General features: G+C 41.2%; 1 protein-coding gene across 1 annotated transcript; it reads right to left on the minus strand.

Moving 5' to 3' along the window:
• Positions 1–7: 7 nt before the first annotated feature.
• LOC139649334 (cytoplasmic dynein 2 heavy chain 1-like) lies at positions 8–22,754 on the minus strand (the record flags this gene model as incomplete). The annotated part of the gene is made up of 32 exons (XM_071525713.1): positions 22,562–22,754; positions 21,957–22,117; positions 19,919–20,057; positions 18,754–18,872; positions 18,040–18,184; positions 16,800–16,945; positions 16,454–16,540; positions 15,003–15,137; positions 14,545–14,658; positions 14,217–14,328; positions 13,653–13,777; positions 12,733–12,908; positions 12,258–12,453; positions 11,909–12,004; positions 10,520–10,681; positions 9,842–9,940; positions 9,084–9,223; positions 8,453–8,681; positions 7,475–7,602; positions 6,618–6,733; positions 6,034–6,161; positions 5,259–5,408; positions 4,529–4,734; positions 3,899–4,054; positions 3,627–3,741; positions 3,368–3,538; positions 2,966–3,124; positions 2,315–2,383; positions 1,923–2,077; positions 1,289–1,421; positions 959–1,076; positions 8–67 (listed from the first exon to the last, which is right to left on the minus strand). Coding segments are annotated over exons 1-32 (4,438 nt in total), but the record flags the coding sequence as incomplete, so codon positions are not given.
• Between the last annotated feature and the right edge of the window lie 638 nt (positions 22,755–23,392).

A 23,392-nucleotide genomic window follows, 5' to 3' on the forward strand; every position in this document is an offset into this window, starting at 1 on the left:
TCTCCCTCGAGAGAACACATGGCAACAATGTGCTGGCACTGCTCATCGAACTCAACACTGTTGATACCTACACAGGATAACACATTCATAGACACACACAGAGGTTACATTCCCTGTCCAATATATACAGTATTATAGGAGAGGAGAGGAGAGGAGAGGAGAGAAGAGAAGAGAAGAGAAGAGAAGAGAAGAGAAGAGAAGAGAAGAGAAGAGAAGAGAAGAGAAGAGAAGAGAAGAGAAGAGAAGAGAAGAGAAGAGAAGAGAAGAGAAGAGAAGAGAAGAGAAGTCCTGTTGTTAATGTCTCAATAACCAAAGCCCATTAACACTTCAGGTCTTAAATTTAACCATTAGCACTTATTGGATGGACTTGAATGGACTCTAAGTTTGTAGTAAAATTACATTTATCGGCTTGTTAATCTCCTCAACTGTCCCTTCAGGCAGTCCAGTGTAAGATGTGATTCAAGGTGTCAGATGTGACCAGCAAATAACGTCTTAAACATTCAATAGAATAGAATAGAATAGAATAGAATAATAATTGATTACATTTATATAGCGCTTTTCTAGGTACTCAAAGCGCTTCACACATCGGGGGGGGGGGGGGGGACTCAACTCATCCACCACCGATGTGTAGCACCCACCTGGGTGATGCACGGCAGCCAGTTTACGCCAGAACGCTCACCACACATCAGCTATCTCAGTGGAGAGTAGAGGACTGAAAGAGCCAATTAGGTAACAAGGGATGATTAGGTGGCCATGATGGAAGGAAGGCCTGTTTGGGAATTTTTCCAGGGCACCGGGGTTATACCCCTACTCTTGCGATGAGTGCCGATGGGATCTTTATTGACCACAGAGTCAGAAGAGAAGAGAAGAGAAGAGAAGAGAAGAGAAGAGAAGAGAAGAGAAGAGAAGAGAAGAGAAGAGAAGAGAAGAGAAGGGAAGGGAAGGGAAGGTATCTGACCAGCAAAGAGTTTCTTGAGGTGTGACTGGATGACAGCTGGGTTGGTTGCCTGACCAAGAATCTCCAACAGATCATCATCTCCTATGAAATAGAACCGAGGGAACGCAGAGCGCTTCTCCTGTAACACCCACACACAAACATACAAAAGGTTAGCTATGATGCAGCGCATATTATGTGTAGATAACCGCATGTGGTTGTACATTTTCACATAAATTTGCACGAGAATGAGTGCACTTATGTGTCTACATACTGATATGAGCGTTTGTGTGTGTGTGTGTGTGTGTGTGTGTGTGTGTGTGTGTGTGTGTGTGAGTGTGTGTGAGTGTGTACCTCCAGGAACTCATTGAGTGACTTCTGGCAGCGTTGCAGCTGGTCCAGTATGGTGACCAGGGAGTTTCTGATGCCGGCCCTTGAGCTCAGAGACACCACCCTGCTGTCCCTCTGAACGTCTGACATTATAGACCTGTTACACACATGGAGAAGGTGCTTTTGTTCCCAAATGTGTATAACACTGTATGTCTATCTGTCAATTTCAGATCCTGGCAAAAGTTTAAAGATGCTACCCTGCTGTCACACCGCATATCAGCCATTATCAATCTGGTACACAGAGAAATAGTACATTCAGAACAAATGGTACATTCAAATAGATGCACATGCACACACACACACATTTAAGCAGGTGCCTGCCCACCAGCACTCACACGTCAATGTCAGGATACTATAAAAAGGATTTCAAAAATAGTTTGTGGGAGTGGGTAGTTCCCTTGCTTTGCATTCTCAGTTCAAGTCTCAAAGGGCTTCACAACACCCACATTATGAAAAATACTACAGTACCACTTACTAGAATTTATGCAGCTGGTAACCTGCTTATTGTAAAGTCCTAAAGCACAGTGTAGGTTCTCTGAATGTGATACATGGGGGTGAGCCTCAAGAGGTAACCTACACACACACATACACAGCGTACCTGAAGTCCTCGTCAACCCGTTTGAAGCGTGCCTGCTCCCTGGGCAACGCCCCCCGTCCAAAGATAGGTTCCAGGTAAACCCAGCGCCTCTGGATGGCATTCAGACTGAGCAGGTACTCATCGAGGTCTGACAGACGAACTTCCCACAGACTCACCTGGACGTGGAGGGAGCAAGTATAGTGGCATTAGTTAGTGGTGCATGATAAAGGAGACTGTTTGATATAACTTGGTGTCTGTGAGAACCATAAATACCACTACTAGGTTTAATTTGATTGGATTAACACCTACAAAGTCTTTAATAAAGTGACAGTCTGTACAAAGTTACTTTTCCCAAAATTGAAGCACTAGAATCTTACAAAAGTATATTTTTAGATTCAAGGCTTTGACCCGACCTTGTCCTGGAAGCTGCGGTAGTACGGAGAGTCTTTCAGAGACTGCAGCAGACAGCGGTTATCTCCCACCTGGATGGGAACAGAGTGGTGATAAAGGCAATGTTTGCTAATCCTCAAGATTGAATTTAATGTTACCAGTAGATAGGCCTGCATTTTCCTGAGACAATTTTGTACCTTGCAAGTCTATCTACCAGGTGGTCAGGTGGAAATTAGATCTTTTAATTGACCTGCCTGGTGAAATAATCATTAAACAAAAATAACGAAACAAGGGAGAATTCTGACCACGTCAATAGCATGAGTATAACAAAATCCATCTCTTCTTTTTACAAGGAGAACAAAAAAGAACAAAAACACGCACTTTGTAAGAATCTCCTTTTGATTCCCCAAGATGTTTAGGGAGTCCAAATGCTTTATCTTTCAATTTGGCAAATACATTGCAAATTAGCTAAAAATGTGCAGCCAGAGCTCAGTAGAAAAAACTGATTTGACTCTGACCAACCACAGTCGGGGGTTTTTTATATCATCATTTCCAGGAATACTACTCATTGGCAGGCCAAACTAAACTCATTAGAAAATTGCTTTCTTCGAAATCTACATTGTTTGTGTATGTTTTGAGTATTTGAGTACACATATGTTTGACTGTGTGTGCACCTGGTTGACTATATCCTTCCAGTCCTTGATTAAGGTGAGAGTGCGGCTGCTGCTGTCTGTGTACTCGGTGAGGTTGAAGGCTGCTGCAGCCCCCCACAAATCCAGCTCCCTCAGGGCCTCTCTGATCGTCACCTCCGCCTGGGCACGGCTGTTCAGATCCTACACACACACACACAAACACACACACAAACACACACACACATAATCTGTGTTCACTGTGTCCAAATCTGTGTCCAAATTAGCAACAAACCAGGACAAACAATGCACATGCAGATCTTTCATTTGGCTTGCCAGGAATATAATTTTGGCGTACAAACACATACAGATGAGAGAAACACCAAAACAGAATATGAACAAGTTAAGGAGGTGTGTGTACACGCCTGTGGAAGTGTGTGTATATACCTTGAGCTCCAGGGCCTTGTCTATGATGGTAGTCGCCACACTGAGCAGGTCATTAAAGGTGAGTCTCTCTAATGTCGTCCCTCTAGGAAGACCCAGCAAACGGAACATATCCAACCAATGGTCCTGGGACAGGTGCTCCCCACGCACATACTTCAGCACTGGGACCAGGTTCTACAGATGCAGATGCATAAAAATGTGGAAAACAACACAAGAAGAGGTGGATATCCTCTATTATTCCTTCAACCCAACTATCGTGTACCTTGTATTTGTCCACCTCTCCCTGCAGTTTAACAGACATGGCAGTGGGTTGCTCCAGCTTCCTAAGTCTGTCCTGCCATGCAAACAGAAACTCCTCAAACACATACGTCTTGCTCCTGTAAAAACACACAGAAACATACATATGCACACAAAATAACAGATATTAATGAGAAAAAAAATGCAAAAACTCAAAAAAGGCTCATATTCAGAATATGTTGCCTACTCTTGTCATGTAAGGACCCATCAACAACAGGTGTAAACTTAACCCCCTACCTGAAGGTGATCCAATCCTCCTGAGCCTTCTCTGTGAAGCCCTGCTGCCACTCCTCATACAAAGACCACATCTGGCTGCACTCCTCCATGTCTCTAATGGTCTCCTCCGCTAGAGAGAAGTCTGGAGCCTCCAAGTCAAAATGGGTACAGTCCTCACTGAGGAGAGAAGAGGAGAGGAGAGGAGAGGAGAGGAGAGGAGAGGAGAGGAGAGGAGAAGATGCATTAGATGAGACAGCACTTTGATGTCAGCATACTTTTCTAAACTTTTCATTTAAGAAGGATGCAGAAAAGAAAAGAGACAAGGGGGGGGGGGGGGGGGGGTGTTAAAGGGTAAAAACTTTTTAATCCACCTAATCTTAACTACACTCTAGCAATTCATCATCAAATATTGCGCAGTTTGAGTATAATTGAAGTCTTAGTGCCAATTGTGCTCCACATAGCTACAATCTCATCAAACTGGATTTAGGGAAGCCATTAATGACCCTAACAAGTGGAAAATTACTCATTAGGTGTTAAACAATGTAACTAACCATTACATATTCCAAACAGATGATGCAGGCGATCTATATGCTTCTCAGCTGTATCTATTGTCTCAATAAAGAAAATATACAACGAATAGAAAAAACCTACAGCAGTTTAGTGCGTACAAGCTCCAGCTCCTGGAATTCTTGCTGCTTGTCTCTGATGATCTGGAGGCAGGCAAGCAGGGCAGCCTGATCACCTGTCTCTAGAGCTTCATCCTTGGGCTTCAGCTGGTCCCAGCGGGCCTTGAACCGCTCCAGATCTGCCCTGTAGGCCTGCATACGTCCCTCCGCATTACTACGCATCACCTCCACCTAGGGGAGGGACAGAGTAAGAGTGAAAAAGAGGGGAGCAAAGAGGGAGCAAAAAAAGGGGAGAGGTGGCAGGAGAAAGGGATTGGGGGATGATGGGAAATGGGAGAGAAAACACGAGAGAAAAGGCATTGCTTAAAAGTAGCACTAGAAAGCTGCCGTTACTGGACATTGGCAGTATTCAAATAAGTACAGCTTGCGTTGTTTTTGAGTGTTGCATACATGTGTGAATAAGCATGCTGCATCATCCCTTGAAGTGTGTGCATACAAATTATAAATCAGGTTATTAGCTGACTTTCGTATCCAGAGTAAGTAACAATAAATAAGCAGGTAGGGGTTCGGTATCTTGCTAAAGGACACTTTGGGCAGACGTAGCTATTACAGTAATGGATATTTTGGCTGTTGTGGGGGATCGAGCCTCCAATCTCTCATGTTTGGGAGGATCTCTCTACCTACTAGGCCACTCTACCACCAACATGTAGGTATATACATGTGAGTGTGTGTGTGTGTGTGTGTGTGTGTAGCACCTGTTCTTTGATCATGAGCTGGTGGCTCTCCATGACGAGCTCCAGTTTGTCCCACTTGGCCCTCAGAGAGGACAGAGAGTCCAGGCCTCCCCCGGCCACCGCACGCAGCAAGCGGTTCTTCTCCTCAGCACACTGGAACTGAGGCAGGATCTACACACATACACACACACATGAATGCCCAGACACACATACATCCATGCACATATAGTATATTGTACTGTGTGTACAAATTCACTCATCCCCAGTCCTCCCATACACAAAAAGGCATAAACATACATTTGCACACACCAATGGACATATAACATGGAAAGACAGCCACATTCTTGTGTGGGATGTGGGAGAAAAATCTTTTACAGTTTCCTAAATTGATATTCAAGACTTTTCACACTACAAAAACTCACCTAGCTTGCATTTCTGCCTGCAAAAACCACATCCAATTGATCCATACCCTAACACAGTGTTCAGAACATTAGCAACCACATTACCATGCTACTGAATGAATGCCAAATGTCAGCTTTAGTGCAGATGGTGTCACAGCAATTGGTGGTACATATGGCAAAAGTCCTATATGATTGGTTACTGATGGACAGAATTGCATAAGTTCAGGAAAACAAGCCCTGATATCTCCAACTATGCCGACTGAGGGCAGACACCATCAGGAATAATGTAAAGGAGAGGGGCAACCTAGATGATAGGCACAAACTTAAAAAAAACAATATCAGTGTTATCTTTTAAGAAAGTTGCTGGGCAGGATTTAGGAGTGTGTTTGTCATACTTCAGGTTTGCGGGCTTGTATCTGGCCATGTTTTGCATTGGCCCCCCCAATCTCCTCTATGCTCTCTGGACGAGTGGACAAGGCCTCCATCGACTCTGACACAAAACTCTCTATGGACTGAGTATGGCCTGGATGGGGGGAGAGGAGAAGAGGGTCAGAAGAAAGGAGATGAAGAGAAAGACAAAGAAAGGCGAGACAAGGCAAGACAAATAAAGGGAGAGGAGGACAGGGAAAGAGAAATGGAAAGAGAAAGTGAGAGAAAGGGGGATATAATTGGATCAGGAGAGAGAGAAATTGAAACAAAAACAGAGAAAGAGAGAGAAGAAAGAAGAAAACGTGAAAAAAAGCATTTGGCCTGATGGTTGGTGTTAATGTTCGACCCTGATTACTTTAAATAAATAACAAATAATCAAATATTTTTTATACAAAAAGAAACACACAAAAAACAACATAACAGTGTTATTTAGAAAGGAAGTAAACTGGTGTTCACCTTGTATTAGAGTGAAACAAAATGGGGAGTCCAGTCAAAGCATATGTACTGTATTTACCCCACAAAAAACAAGAGGATTGAAGTCTGTCTTTACCCTGTATGGACTTCCTGAGTGACATAAGCAGGGTGTCAAACAGCCTCTGGATCAAGTCATCGATGACAGCCTTTACTGGCTCACAGTTCACTGTGATACAGTCTACTTTCTCCTGACTGACAGACATGAGAGGAGAGAGGGAGAAAAAGGGGAAGAAAAGAATGAAGGAAAAACCAGCATGAGAGGAGCTGAAGGAGAACAGTGTCTGTGACTTGTTAGGATGTAAATTAATTTTTTTATTTATGTTGTCAGTCACCAATATGTTGCTTTCACCTGCACTAACTGAATTAAATCAAAATGAATTGAATGAAATCTTGCTAGGTGTCAATAAAAATGACAGCCACACCCGCTGAAAGCAGTCGACAGGGCAAGTCTTTTCTCAAAAGTTCAACTAAGAGATTCAGAAGCTCTCTTATAACAAATTATTTAGAGAATAATTGTCACTTGGAAAAAGACAGAGATGTAGTGAGGTGAAGAAAGCATGGAAACAAAAATAGTATCTAGAAATGAATGGTATGTGTGGTATACCCTAAAATAAATGCTTGTCAAAATGCAATGGGCTTAGGGAAAAAAAAAATCCTGTTATATCAGTTAACACAGGGTTTTCCCCATCACTGACCTAGACTTGACCTGCCGGCATGGCGATCAGGTTAGCCAGGCATGTAAGTGAGAACTTCTTTCAAAAAGGTCACTTAAACAGTTTACCATTTTTATGCCTTATTTAATTCCATCTTACTTTCCTCTTATAAATCCTGGCTTTATCCAAAAGTGCTATAATTTTTGCTATGTTTGTTTTTTATATGGAGTAAATGTTGATCATTATTTAGTTTATTAACTTTATTATGTGTGATATGTACCTAGGCAGACGTTCTGAATCCTTCCCCCGGGCTTTCAGGGCCTTGAAGTTTCTCTCCCAGTCCTGCACCGAGTCCAGATGCTTCTCCACTAACCTCTCTATGTCCACCTGGCCCAGCACCACCCACTCCTACAACACACGCACACGCACAAGTTTTTCGTGTCTAAATCAAAGGTGACAGAAACTATGAAATAACCAAAAGACTATGATTAGTGAGTAGGAAAAACACAGAACTAAAGGAAAAGGGAAGAGAAGTTTGATACTGGCCAAGGGCTTTCCCTGTTCTAGTTTAGATATGCATGACTGCACACAGAAGTGAGATAACACAATACTGTGCTCACTGTACTCTCAGGATAGTAGAGCAGGGACAAATGCCAACAATGACAACAACAGAGCTTCGGTTACAGCAATGGAGAAAAAAAAGGACTAATCCATTTGCATTCTTTCAAAGCACACAGCAAAATGTTATGACTTATAACAATGCTTCACTAAGTGGAAAAAAAAGATTGATCAATTTACATTCTTTCAAAACAGACAGATTAACACTAACAGAGTTTCAATGAACAAATGGAACAAAGAAAAGATTGATCAATTTGTATTTTTTCACAGCAGAGGCATGAAAAGTGCTGTAAAAACAGGGATTCAATAGGGATTCTACAATTACAACTCCTCAAATATGAGGCCAGGCTCAGATCAACTCTGACAATAAAATGTCAATGAATAGTTAGCTGGATTATTTTTGTATAATGGTGATACAATACATTCAAAACAGTGTGTGTTTGAATGAAGTAAAACTGAAAGTATAGGCCTTTAGTTTATATTGTCTATAATAGATATACATTTAAAAAAAAACTTGTCACACTTAAAACCGTCATTTTCTTCACATTATACTGTGGCTTGTATTTAAAAAGGAAGGTTGACTCATATCAATCAATATTATCATCATCATTTTTATCATCATCATCTCTTGTTCAGGTACCTTGAACTTGTTCTGTACAGCCTGCAGGCGGCTGAAGAGGTCCTCGGCCTTACTGAAGATGGTGACGAACCCAGAGGCATTCCTGTCAATCATGACACTGAAGATAAGCTCCTCCCCCTGGGCGCTGACCCCTTTGAACTGGTTCGGGATCGAGATGAACCTCTTCATCTCCCTGAAGTAGCGCGCTCGCACCTCCTCAAACGGAGGGCGGAACTGCAGACGGCCCTGCCTATTCAGGGGAAAGAGTGGAGAGATGGCAAACGGTGGAAAATTATAGTTTTATCCACACTAATCAACAATGAGAAAGAGAGAGAGAGAGAGAGAGAGAGAGAGAGAGAGAGAGAGAGAGAGATAGTGACACAACAGAGAGAGAGAGAGAATCAAAGAATGTGGGGTTACAGAGAAAGAAGGGGGAAAAGAGGTAGAGACAGAAAAGAAGTGAAATCGCTGCCACTAATGAGGCCAAAGTGTAAGTGAGAAAAAGAAACAAAGAAGTGAAAACACACACACAGCAAGAGTTCCAAAGTAGAGAGAGATGGAAAGAAAATGAGGCACAGAGACAGTGAGACAGAAAGTTAGAAAAGTGACAGAGGGTGAGACAGAAAGAGGAGAGACAGAGACAGGTACTGACTTGAAAGTAAGGTCTATGTGTATTTCAGGCAGGTTCTTGTTCAGAGCTTCCAGTCCTGTCTGGTACTGGTGTTCAAGAGCCTTGTACAGCTGATGGTTCCAGTGCTGACGCCACGCACGCATGTCACCTGACCTGAAGCCCTGTACACACAAACACACATTAGCTTTCCAACTAAATAATTAAAAAGAGAAGATTTCTTGTGTAGGATGTGTGTGTCCAGACAAAAGGATATCTATTGAGAGCTAAAATAATTTGTTGATACTTATTTACAGTGCAATATGGATTTCACATTGAAACATGGGTCTGTATTGGTCTCCATTTGTAAACCTCCAACCTGTATTATAGGACAGGTAGTTTTAGCCAATTAATCACATATAGCATGGCTAGGTTTTATTGGTTGTTATGTAGATTCCTGTGGTAACCAGGGAGCTAGTTGGTGATCTTTCTTGTTTTCTCCTAGTTTTCATACTTATGTATGTATACTACTTTGAAGAAATCTTTTATTCAATACATTAAATCATAACACCTATCATAGCACCTATTTTATCACCGTCATACTACAACATTAAAACGCCAGCAGCAATGACACTTTTCTTGGCCTTATTCGACAGTTTATAGTGATGAGAAACAGGAAAGACCGGGGAAAGAGAGAGGGGGTTGACAAAGATTCCAGGCCGGATTCAAACCCAGGATATCACGGTCAGACCACTGACCCACCAGGTCGCCCTGACACTTATGCTGTTGACTGTATTCTGTACCTGGGCCTCAAGAGTGGCAAAGCCAGTACGGAGCTCCTGAAGGCCATCCTTCCACCGCTGCTGATGTCTCAGAAGGTCCACATTCATCAGAGTCACCACCTGACAAACACACACACACACAGGCATGCATTGATATATATGTGTACACGCACGTGCACAGAAAAGCAAGACTTCAGTTACTAATTTAAAACGAACTGGGGGAAAATATGACCAGTTCCAAAGAAATGTGCTCACAATAAATAACTCAAATTATAGTCGTAGTGCTGGCTGCCTCAGTACAGTTGAAGCCTTACAAAATAGTCAAGGAACACACTTATTTAATGTTTAATAATCATATTAAGCATTTGATATGTGTGTTGCAGTATTCATCCATTTCACAAGGACAACTATGACCAAAATCTCTTAATACACAGTATGCCCACATATCATGACCCTTTTGGAGACCTACAGTACTGTGCAAAAGTCTTAGGCATATGTCAAAGAAATCCATAAAGCGAAGATGCTTTCAAAACTAATGAAATGAAAAGTTTGTGAATATCAAAAATCTTCAATAAACAGCAGTCTACTCACAGTAATACAGAAAACAAATAAACATCTAAGACTCCTAAGAAATGTATATAAAAGATCTAGGGTGCCTAAGACTTTTGCACAGTACTGTATATGCGGGCAAGCCACCACCTTCTCGGTGAAGTCGGTGTGCCACTTCCGTAGCTTCCTGTTCTCGGTGGAGAGTTTCTCAGCAGCAGACTGCAGCTTGGCGATGTAAACCTCCAGCTCTTTGGGGTTGTCCCAGGTGATCTGCAGTTTACCGCCCGACTCCTTCGACTGGGAACGAGGATTCTGCCAAAGAGAGAGGAAGTCTACAGAGGCAATCTACAGTCCAAGGTGGGAATCAACATCTCACACAAGTAATGGTAACAAATTGGTAACAAGACAAATATTGATCATTTGTGTCTGTGACTTTTATATCAGCTTCATCTGCAGGTAACTAACTCTTTTGAATGTTATTTTCATTTTAAAAAACATTTTGCATCTGGCTGGTGAAGAAATTGCAATGCTTCCTGCTTTTCTATGATCCAATAACAATAGAATAGAATAGAAGTGTATTAAAGGAATAGTCCATAGCAGCCTTCTCCAAAACAACTGAAGTCAGTGGGGACCAGTTCTTCAGAGTTCCAAAAAGACCTACAGTATATTTACATAATTTAGTGCAAATCTTAACTACAGCTGATTGATTTGCAACAAATAATGGTGTATAGGTCTTTCTGTTCACAGTCTGATTGTTTGGCTGTTTTTGTTTTGGAACTCTAAAGAACAGGACCCCATTGACTTCAGTTGTTTTGGAGAAGGCTGCTACAAAGTTGTGCTGGCAACCTCCCTGTGTGTTATATGGACTAACAAATTTCACCTGTGTTTCATTTGGCATGAGGGTGAGTAGATGATGACAGTTTTCATTTTTGGGTGAACTATTCCTTTAATGTGTCACTCCCCATGACCATCAAATTAATAAACAAGTTACAAACTTGATTCAGTCCCAGGCACGGGGACCAGTTATGAGTTATGAGACACGATACACAGTTTAAAACCATTGTTGTGATGGGAGCAGAAGCGCTCATTTGCTGGTGTATAGCAAATGTATTGCTCACAATACAGTTGTCCCTGAGCATTGACAAGGAATCAGCTTCACAGTCCTCTTTCATAACATTAGACCTCATTGAGGCATGGAAAGCAACAATAATATGAAATCTAAAACATTATTTAAAGCTACACTAAGCATTTTTTTCTGACCACTAGAGGGTGACAGCAACCGCAACACATTTTGTAAACACACACAGCAAAGCTACTGCGACGGAAGCCCTTAATCTCCATGTAGCACACGTTAGTTTCAGGATTGGTTACAGGGTCTGAAATCACTTACTGCAGGTTTAACTACTAGAAAATAGGGAGCCTTAAAAATATTTGGCATCCACATTTCACGCTTTAAATGAGTTATGGACCAAAACTGCCTTTCTACACTGCAAAAATGTTTTCTTTGTGTCGTAGCCTCAATAGTCGTCAGTGCAGTACCTTGATGACCTGTTCGAAGGCCAGGGCTAGGCCGAGCATCATAGGTCTCTGGGAGGGAATCATCTGCTGGTCTATGGTGTTGTAGAAATGGGCCACCTAAAACACAGAAAGAAAGAAAGAAAGAAAGAAAGAAAGAAAGAAAGAAAGAAAGAAAGAAAGAAAGAAAGAAAGAAAGAAAGAGAGAAGGTCTCTGCATGTTTATATGGATGTGTGTGTGCTACGTGCTTGTTTATTATTAGTGCTCATATTATTAGTTTAAGCCTGAGGACACGCAACGGTGTCTGTATCTTGGCTGGGATGGTAATTCTGGTGTGTGTGCATGTGTGTGTGCCTTGACCTCTATTCTCACCTGTTTCAGGACAATAGCCTGTCTGTAGAATTTGTCTGCAGTATTAGCAGCCTGCTGTATCTTGGCCGGGATAGGGAAGCCCAGGGCAGAGAGCTGTCTGACCTCCCTGAGCAGAGTGACCAATCTGTCAGAGTACTGGATCTTCAGCCTGCCATCCACATGGTCCAGGTCCATCACACGGTTACTGGCCTGGAGACTGTAGAGAGGGGAAGAGACAGGAGATGAAGTCTAACCGACCAGTGTCCATTCCTATCAAAGTGATCTTGAGCAAGGTACTAAATCAGGTATGTGATGAGAAACACGAAAAAAAAAATAGGAAAACAGTTGTCTCCAATTAGAAATGAATAGGAGCCTCAGTCTTTCAGATAATTTAATTTAAAGAGGTAGGTCAATTAATTCTTTTTTAATTAATCAATTAATTCTGCTTTTGTTTTATGTCTCGTTAGTTTAGATCGTGTTGTGCGGTATATCCAACCTGATCCCAGACTTTGGGTCGGCCAGTCCAGACAGTATATCTCTGGACCAGTCCTCGAACTGTTCCTGTTCGTAGGCCCTTAGAACCTCCAGCAGGTCGTCACAGAAACGCAGGAACCCTCGGAACGCGGACAGGTCCAACAGCAGAGCCTCGGCGATGCGGATAGAGTCCTCCACCTTTAGTGAGAATACAAACACAGGAACAAGTGAGACAAAGGAACCCATACGCACCCTTCTTTTAATCCTTATAAAAACAATTCATATTCATTTAATCAAATGTATATAATCATAAGAATGGATATTTTTCTTAAAAGCAGAACAATCCTGTAAAAATAAATGACAGTTAATAACTCATTCTCTTGACCAAGGAAACCGTAGGATCGTAAGTCCTTGTTTGTTTCTAACAGGGAGATGATTTGTAACTTCTCTTTGATAGAAAGAAGAAAGAAAGAAAGAAAAGAAACTTCTCCACAGAGTCGCCTGGTGTGAAAACAAAAGTGAAACTTAACATTCCACAGTCAGTAACAGGGATTTGCAGACAGCAACTCGTCTTTGTTGACCTATAAACTTTAACGGTAGGTGATGTCATCTTGTGGTATTTAAGTAACGTTAGTGGAATTAGGTAACTGAACCCTGTCGCAGTGCTTCAGTGAATGGAATTGAACATGCGCCGTAGGTCCGTACAGGATCTGTGCTTGTTTTGTTATTTCACAGCAACCCTTACAAGATATACAGAATAAACAAATATCCTTTAATTTTAAAATATGTCAGAAAACAGCACTTTACAAGTTTATAAGTTTATAGCTTCAACCCCCTCTCTATCTTCCCTTTTTTTGTCTCCTATATTGTTACTTCTCACCACTTCTCTTTCAGAGACACCCACCCACGTACACACACACACACACGCACACACACAGCTACCTTGTGTATGAGCTGTCGGACCCAGACGATTTTGTTGACCACCTCAGGGAGGTTCCTGCCAATGAGCGGCCCAGACTTCTCTCCCGGGGCTCCATGGCAACGACTCTCAAAGTCAATCTTTAGGCCTGAGGAGATGGATGAATCAGAGAGGGGCCAAGGATGGGGAACAACAACCTATGTCATAACACCAAATCACTGGCTTTCTCTATATAAAGCTGTGAATTGCAGACAACAAAAACCGTAGACAATTAGACACAATTACTCAATCTAGGAAAAAACTATAGCCGCATTTAGCTATACTACTTATGAGACAACCTATGACAATAGTTATTTTATAATGTGTCCCTATGGTCTATACACTTACATACAATGAATATTCTATTGAATATGCATTCAATAGTGAAGGCATTCAGCAGCTGCACTGAACCATGATCCCACATGGCATGAATTAAATTCATTCAAATTTGATGTATGCTCCTTTCTATGAATGCCATAACCCACTGTCACGCTGCCTCTGCCACACAGAGAAAAGCAGCCGATCTAACATGAGAGAGAATGGTGTACCCTTGTTGTAGTCCAGTAGCCTGGCCAGCAGGGTCTCTCTCTCTGACTGCAGCTCCTTGCTGATGTTGGGACGTCTGATCAACTCCTTGTGCTTTTGGAACACCTGCAACAGCTATGAAACATACACAACCACAAAGACATAAACAAACACACACACACAGAATGAGACGCAGGTACAAACAAAAACAAAGACAAACTGAAATACACAGACAAACAGGCATGTGGCACGCGTGCCCAGGCATGTAAGTACACCCATGTGCGCGCACACACACACACACAGCATCGTCCTAGGTCGACCTCAACTGAACGGAAGTGTGTGTTTCACTACCTGTTGTGGATTGTCCTGCACATCGGCAATATAGCTCTTCAGTCTGCCAGCCACCTCCTGCTCTGACGGAGCCACGGAGCGCTCAAACTGGGACACTGCTGCTCTCCAAAGAGGCTACAACACACACACACACACAGACATACAAAATATTAGCAAAGTCTGTTCTTTCAGTGAAATACAATTAACAAAGCATCATTTGAAGGTTCTGTTCTATCAGTTTGGCAGTTTGGTAAATCACAGAAAGTGACTGTTGATCTTGGAAGCAATCAAGCATAATAGCAATGCAATGAAGAACTTAAGACAGAGCAACCGTTGCTCTCCTCTGCATTCCTCACCTTCTCCCTCTCCCCATCCTACTTCAGTGGAGGGTTTGCAATATAGAATGTTGAGGCAAGAGGAAGCTCATTCGTAGATTAAACACACACACACACACACACACACACACAGTCCCTCCCTACCTCAGTGTATGGGTTGTAGTGCACAGGGTTGAGTCCAGAGAAAGGTTCAAACACGCGATCAGGAGTCAGAGCCTGCTGTTTTCCTCCTGGTAGCAGACGCAGCAGCTTCTCATGGACCATACGCAGAGTCACCACCTGGTAGACATAGAGAGAGCGCACATGCATACACTTAATGTATGTCCATTCTTTTATTATTGGGCTCATGAAATTCAGGAATATTGACTTATTCTACTATAGCACTAACTGTAAGATGCTGTGGATAAGGGTTGAGAGAAATGCCTAAATTCTACCTTTAATTGTAGAACATTTGATTGTAAACCATTTATATATATATATATACATATAAATATATATAGACAAAGGAAACGATAAAACTGTAAATGTGTCAATTAGAAATTCATTGTAAAGAGGAAGGAGGAGTCATGTGAAGTGTGGTACTTATCACGTATGCTATACTTCACAAAAATGGGTGCCTTTAGTTACATAGTGCATTGTAGTGTTAAACACTTGTCTGGTGGTCAGATGTAAATTATGGGAAGATTCTGAAGAATGTGGTACACAGTATACATATACTGATTAACTTTCTATCCAATATACTGAAATATAGGCAATAATGTTTTCTGAATGTGACATTGTTGCCAGTGCGTTGATGGTATACAAGATAAGCTGACTAAAAACTAGCTAATACCATAAAATAGCTTACCTTTGGCTGGATAAGCCTACCAAACAGTAATAATAATATATATATTAATATATTTATAGGTGTATTTTTTAGGTGTGCATATCATCTTAGGTGTGCATATATTATTATTACTATAATCTATTATATTATAAATAACTATCTAAATATCTTGGTAAGGTTTATTGTATCAGGACCTATCAGATTGTCTGGTAAGCGAAAATTCTACTAAATTGACTTCCCATTACTCTTCTGTGATTGTCTGATCTTTCTGGCAATACACGTGTTATCCTCAGTGACAACCCATATGGCACCTAAATGAGCTAAAACAAACAATAAGCAAGTATTTGTATTGCTAGTTGACTTAGGACAAGTGCGGCTACTACTCCAGGCTATTGCCTGGAGGTTTGAAATGTATGAAATCAATACAAAGAATATCTGAAATGAATCTGTAATTTCACAGTATGACATGTAAACAACTAAAAAGGTGAGTCTCTTCATCAATCAGCCCATATGATTGCTCAGTCTGCCTTCCTTGTCCTGATCTTTAAGTGGAAATTCCACCAATAGTGTGAGGTCTGTGCTGACAAACCAGCAGGAACAAGGAAATGCAAGCCAAATTTACACCTAAGGAGTTTATTTGAAGCATCAAATGCAATCCAACCACTGCACTTTAATGTGATATCAAAAAAGAGAAAGATTGACTCTTTAATAAGCTTCTATATATTCTACAGCAGTGTTTCCTCTCCCTTGGATCAGAACCAAATCTTACCTCATCCAATCTCTGTGCTAGGCAATGAAGGGTTTGCGGACAGTGCTTGTTTCCCTTCCAGGGATGGGGGGCATGTCTCTTCCACACCTGAAGAAAAAAAACAATTAAATATGTTTTAAATATGTATTAAAATCAACCTATTCCTAGCTTTCACTTTAGACAAGATGGAAGCATAACCCTCAGCAAGGAATTCCTCTCTGGCTGACTACAAGTGAGGCGTTAAGGTGAAAAATTAAATTTTCTGATAGAAAGCAGTTCACACGACACAGCACAGTTTAGAGAAAATCTATGAGTAAAAACTTTTTAACCATTTTTCTACAAACTTTTCCCCAGTCTGACCTCATACCTGTCCAGTCAGATGCTCACAGGCTGCCACCCACTGCTCACAGATGACAACACCCACTCTCAGCTTCTCTCTCACAGAAACAAATGGCTCCTCAAAGATTTTAAGACCACTCAGCTTCCTCTGGACATATCTTCCCAAGACTCCACCTGGCACACACATACCCCAAAAAACAAAAACAACACAAAAATGCACACAGACAGAGGCACGGTCATGCACATGCAAACACAAAAATACACACAGAAAACACACATACATGCACACACAATTAGAATTTCCCTAACCTTTCACAGGACAGAGAGGCAGGACAAAGTTTCTTCTAGGTTAGAGCCAATGTAGCCTACCAATTGCACTGAGTTGACAGTGCTAATTAATGACAACAATGTTAAGAATTTAATAATTTTATTGTCTCTGACAAGTATGGATGTAATGGTATGAAATTTCACAGTACGGTACGGTATCTACCAAAATACCACGGTATACTGTATTTCACGGTATTTTTTATTTTTCCCCTTTTAATTAAACATACTATGGCACAACACTATCCACCTAAACAAGACGTTAGATTATGTTTGCAATGATGTTTTTTTTTGTAAAACTCCTATTGTTTCTGGCGTTTTAGCAACTAAATGTGGGGAAAGGTCTTCAGTCTACTTGAATGAATCGTTTTTTATTGACTGCTGCGTGAGTAGTGAGATAACGTTAATGTTCTAGCGCCCTGCAGTTCAACATCGGATAGTTTATTTTGCATTAAAGACGGAAAATACACACAACAATCTTGTAATCTAGTGCAGTTTAATAATCTATATTAAATTACAAATGATGCTAGCAACTTGAAGTGTAATGTTTCATTTTTTTCCCCAGGCTGTCATGAGCGGATCTGTGGATCGGTAACCCTCCATTGTAGTGGCGCTGTGCATATGCACGTTGCGCAACATAAATTTATACCGTGGGCACAGTATTACAGGGAAAGGCTTACAGTTCAGAACCGTAGTTGCTTGATATACCTTAAAATCCCTACTGACAAGCAATGTTCTGTATATTTGTCTACTGAGGAACAAAAGGCCTGCATTCGGTGTCAGTTGTGTAATTTGTAAACTACAAGAATAGTTATATGGAATGTGTAACAGGATGTATCCATGACGCACACTGTAACTTCAATAACAGCATCAGCGGAAATTCTTTTTCATTTTGTGGTTTTGGTGTCTGTGTATGCGTGTGTGACTGAGTTTGTGCATCTCACCAATAACATCCATGAGTCGGAGCATGCGTGTCTCTGGATAGGGCTCATAGTCAGTCTGTCTCCAGACGTCATCCAGAATGTCTCTGCTCTGTTCAACCAGATCCACCGCATCAGACATAGACAGGCCATCCAGACCACCATACTCCTGGTAAACACACAGGGAAGACACAGTTGGTTTGGTCTGGTAGTTCAGTTCAGTTCAGTTTCGTTTCTAAATCCAATGTATCTATACTCTGCTCTGCAAGTGACATTTGATCACTTAAAGTAACTCGTGCATTACTTTGCCAATTCGCTGACTGCAATTTGAATTATTATCAGCATCTACAGCTATTATCAAACATTGTTTCAAGAGCTGTAAAATGATCCAAAGGTGTGTGTGTGCCCTGTGCACAGCTGTGCGCAACAATCAAGTTGCTGGCAACAGCAGGAAAGTCCATTCAAGAAAGTAGCAGTTTTTCCACACACTTGAAGTATCAGACAGCAATTTCCTGAATTATATTTTTTTACTCATTTTTCAAAAGACAAATCTCATCGATGATAAGCGGGCCTGACGAAGCTAGGTCTGAAATGTGTTGTTCGCTCCAATGCTTTTGAAAAATGAATAAAGAAATATATAATATTATAACATAATAATTCTACAGATTTTCTTGCATTTGGAGTGTCCTTGTAAACAAAGGTTTGAGTAACTCCTGTGATACATATTTACATGCATACCTTTTCTATGGGTTTAAATAGCTCAATGAAGTGTGCAGCCCTTTCTCTCACACTGCTCTTCTCCCCAGACTCAGAGAGATCTGCCCAGTACTGGAACTCATCACTCGGGGTCAGGATACCTGAATAGGCGGAAAATATGAGGACTGTCAAAAGTGTAAGTATTATACCCTGATTCTAATCAGATTCTTACTATGTAGCTGACTTGTTCATACTCTTTGTTCTGATGAACCAACTCAACCCAAACTTTTTTGCAAATTCAAATTACTTAGTTACAAATCAGTCATAAATCTCATGCTTTTAGAGAATGATTGACAACTGGGTGTAATAATATAGTCTTGTATAGCTTAGGTGGCGGAGCATGTCACTACAGATTCCAGGGTTAGGGGTTAGTTTCCCACTGGAACCACCCATGTATGCACTGATGGCACAGTGAGATGCTTTGGATAAAAGCCTAACACGAAATAGCATACATAATGTTAAATCCCTCCCTACTAGAGGATGACTCTTATCTTCTCTACACACCCCAATTACTGAGAAAACAGTGTCTATCTCTCACCTGAGCTCTTGCATGATTTTTCTGTGGTCAAAGGAATATTGTCAGGGCGCTATGGCCCTGACTCTTGCTCTCCTTACGATCGGCTGCTTGTAATTTTGGTGATCTACTCATGAGTTGTCTGGATAAGAGTGTCAGCTAAATGTGTAAAATGTAAATGTAAATGTACTTATGATCCTCTAGCTCAGTGATTCTCAACCTTTTTCATATCACGGACCCCAAATTTAGTATGCATTAGGGCCACAGACCCCCATTTGCTGAGCTCGGATCCCAAATCTGAAAATATTTTTATTGTTAGATCTGATTTTGCCCAGAATTCCATGATTATCTGTATTGTAGGTAGAGAGATAAGAGTGAAACTATGATCAGAACAGTCATTCTTCTACATTCTCTAATTGTGTAAACTTCTAAATGAAATAATGGTGATGTTTAACAATTTATTTATTTGCTGGGGACCCCCTGGAACCCTCGCAAGGACCCCTGGTGGTCCCCGGACCCCACGTCGATAACCACTGTTCTAGCTACACCCACGTGTAAACCTGACTACCCATATACAATATATGTGTATGCATGTATCCGTGCATCAGTGCTTGCAAAAGTGTATACTCATACCCAGGACATCTTCCTCTTTGCGGGCCGTCTTGGCTGAGTGTTGTGCTCCAGACTGACGGACCACTGAGCCCAGGCCCAGCTCCAGCTCACTCAGCAGGCCTGCCAGCTTAGGGTCAAAGGCTGAACTCCAGCGCTCATCCTTGAGAGCGAGGGAAGAAAGACACTTATTCAAGTTTCATACCAAATTGTTTTGTCCTCTGCCCCTGCCAACAACAATATGTGGGTGCCCAAAAGCCCTCAACAAAAGATTTAGGAGAAAACACACAATTTTCAACACTTGTGCTAACACGAGTAGATACAGTATGATAACAAGAAAATCTGTTTCAAACAAGCCTTAACACAAGTATATACAGTATTGCAACAACAAATGTGTTTCAGACAAGACGTAGAGACTTATGCTAAACTTTTCATAATTTTAATGATATCCTCAGATTCCACATTGGGTGAACTGCAGGGGGTTCCACAAATTTTTGAGTAGCTAGCCAGATGGGAAAAGTAACCGGCTAAGGGATGTTTGTGGCGGCAAGATACATTTTTCCGGTGATGTCACTTTTTTACCAAACCTTAAATATGTTTATGAAAGCATGACAATTAAAATAACATGAATAAACATTTTTATTAAAGGCTCAATGCTCAACTGAAAAATAAACTGATTATCTTTATTAATTGTGAATGTTTAATGTACTTTCTTGAGTCAGTGCAGAAATGCAATTTTTAATTGTGGAAAATAAGTAGGCTAAAACAAAAATATTATATCAAATAGTAATAAGTATAAGACCAAAGTTCATATTTTAGTCTTCTCAGAGCAATACTGGATCTCTCTCCTGAGTACTACTGCACTCACAGAACTGAGATCCAATAATTATGGAAACATAAATCAGTTTAAATAATGAGGAAATGCCCCAATTTTACATGGTCATAACACTTGCATACTGGGGCTTTAACAACCCCTCCTAAAACAGAAGCCCCAATGATCTTTCTCTGTTCCTCCCTTTACTTCATCCATTTATATTTTGAACATTGGCAAAATGGAGTCAGTGTGCAAGTGGGACTTGTCAGAATTGGTTAAACTTGGGTGGCAACATCAAAATCAAGGACCAGAATGGCTCGCACAGATTAACATGACGTTGTTCAGTCAATAGCCCCCCCACTGGAGAACTTTTTGTTATGTGACCTAAGGTGAAACACTTGTTACGTTACGTAACATTACCATCGTTAATTTGAAAGAGACGGAGGTAAGTGTTATGAGACTCTCAAATTTTCTATCTAGTCTGTTTCCTCAACATTGTGGGTGTTCCTACCAGTTCTGCGGTCTTTGGCGCAAATGTTGCGGTTAAAACTATCAAGTCCATGCGGTGAAAAAAGAGAATGTGGCACCGCTGTCAGTGGCGGTTTATTAAGACCTTATGGATAAATTGACGCCTCTGGTTACTGGTGTCAAGTAAACTGAAAATACAGGCAATGGTAGCCACCATATTGATCTGAAGTAAACGTTACTATCGTTACAGACATTATTTACAGCCATCACGAGATCGTAGGAGTGGAGTGACTTCCGTGTACCATACATATGCGCATTCACTCAATTCGGTTGTCACTAGCAAATTCCGGCAGTGTGTACGTAGCCTTTGTGAAATTCAGTTATAAAAGTAGCCGGCCAGACAGAGGTAGGCAGAACGGCTTGGATACATCTTGCACTATATGCAATCCTCTGAGGCAAATAAAAACTGTTCCAACAGCACTAGCTCACTTTCAACTCTCTCAGAGTTTTCCCTTCCTTAAACTTAGGTAGCCAAAGAACGTGTTGTTTTCTGGCCACTCATATTGAAAATACTTTGCATCTTTTGTTTGAATCTAGCCTCTGCAAAGAAGTTCCACAAGTGTCTTCTGAAATGACTACAATGGCCTTGTGTTTGCTGGTAAAGGTTATTGTGTGACCGGGGAGAGTCTTAAACCTTTGCAATGTTATTACCTAGGCCTAAGTCTTTCTTAAAGCAGCTATGGATGCTTTTGGCTCTTTACTCAATCTACACAGTCTCACCTTGAGCAGCACAGGGGCAAACACCTGTCTGACAGCTTGGTAGAGGGTGCTGATGGGAGACTCCAGCATGGAGGACACCAGGAGGCTGTGGTGGAGGTTCTCCTCTGTGATTACTGTGGGATGCAGCTTGAAGAACACCAGCACCTTCTCTCTGCTGTCCCCTGATGCCTCAATCTGACATAAATAGACAGATATAATCATGAGTTAAAAAGACATTGTTTTCATTGTCAAGACAAGATATGACAGAATATATTTCTTCTTGCACATATACAAATGCACTACGCCCTTGACCCATGCTAGTAACAAAGGACAGATTTTATAAATTACATATAATTGCATATAAATAACTGCATATAAATGCAATTTAGGATCACTGGCCAGAGGTCAGTTCATAATTTAATTCATTCTCACTGATCAAAACTAAATAAATTATGTCCTGGAGCAACATTTCCTCTCAAAGGTGTTTGGTTAATTATCAGTGGGCTATTAATAGTACATTGTGGTTGGAAATTTCCATTGCTTTAAGGTTATGATCTGTACCCTGCTAGTCTAAAGGCAAATACTTTCTGCATCAGCAAACATGCATTTCCACTAATGCATTCAACTTTGTGTCACCTTATTTGCCAGGTGTATGTCATTTTCATGTCTGCTGACAGCCAAGACAAATTCATTTCCATCATCCAGGAAGTTGTTCAGCTCCGGGCTGTCAGCCAGGGAGGACAACGGCTTCAGCCCATAGAAGTTCCCTGTTGTGGCTAGAATGAATCTCTTGCGGGCATCGTCTGAACCGGGGGGCATCTTTCAGCTGGGACTCCTGCAGTGATGCTGAGAAAGCTAGAATATAGTGAGAAATAAATGTAATCAGGCTGTAAGCATCAGACATAATCAAATACTACCGTAAGACTCTAAGTGGGATTTCCTTTGTAGCTAAGTTAACTAGCTAGCTTGAACTTCACACGTAACTGTTAACGTAACTCGGCATTCTGATCTTGCCGACCCAGAAACAGATACTAAATTAGCTTTTAGCAAACTTAGCAACCAAAGTGGGAGCTAGCTTAACTAACCAGCTAACTAACGTGCAGTTGTTTGCTAACGTTGGGCAGTGGCTACGTTAGCCTTGTAGCATTTTCTAACGTTATAGCAATTCCAGTCAGTGCTGGTATCGTTGCTAAAGTGTTACTAGCTTAACGTTACATGAGCTAAATTAACCAACCCGCGTGCATTTTAGCCACTCTTTTCGTGCATCTGCAGGCGAAGGGTCAATATAATGTTAGCAACCTTGAGTTGCATTGTTAACGAAAGGGCTAACGTATGGAATGGCTAATAAGTTACACAGAATTAGCTAGCTAGCTCACAGTTTCTGTATGAATTAATGTTAACTAGTAAATTAGCTAGCTCTCATGAGTGCAATATGCTGGTTAATTAATGGGAAATTT

The sequence above is a fragment of the Centroberyx affinis genome, unplaced genomic scaffold, assembly GCF_046629955.1.
Source record: "Centroberyx affinis isolate AG114_WGS23_722 - 3 ecotype Tasmania unplaced genomic scaffold, CSIRO-AGI_Caff_v1 ptg001330l_1, whole genome shotgun sequence".
Classification (NCBI taxonomy): Eukaryota; Metazoa; Chordata; class Actinopteri; order Beryciformes; family Berycidae; genus Centroberyx; species Centroberyx affinis.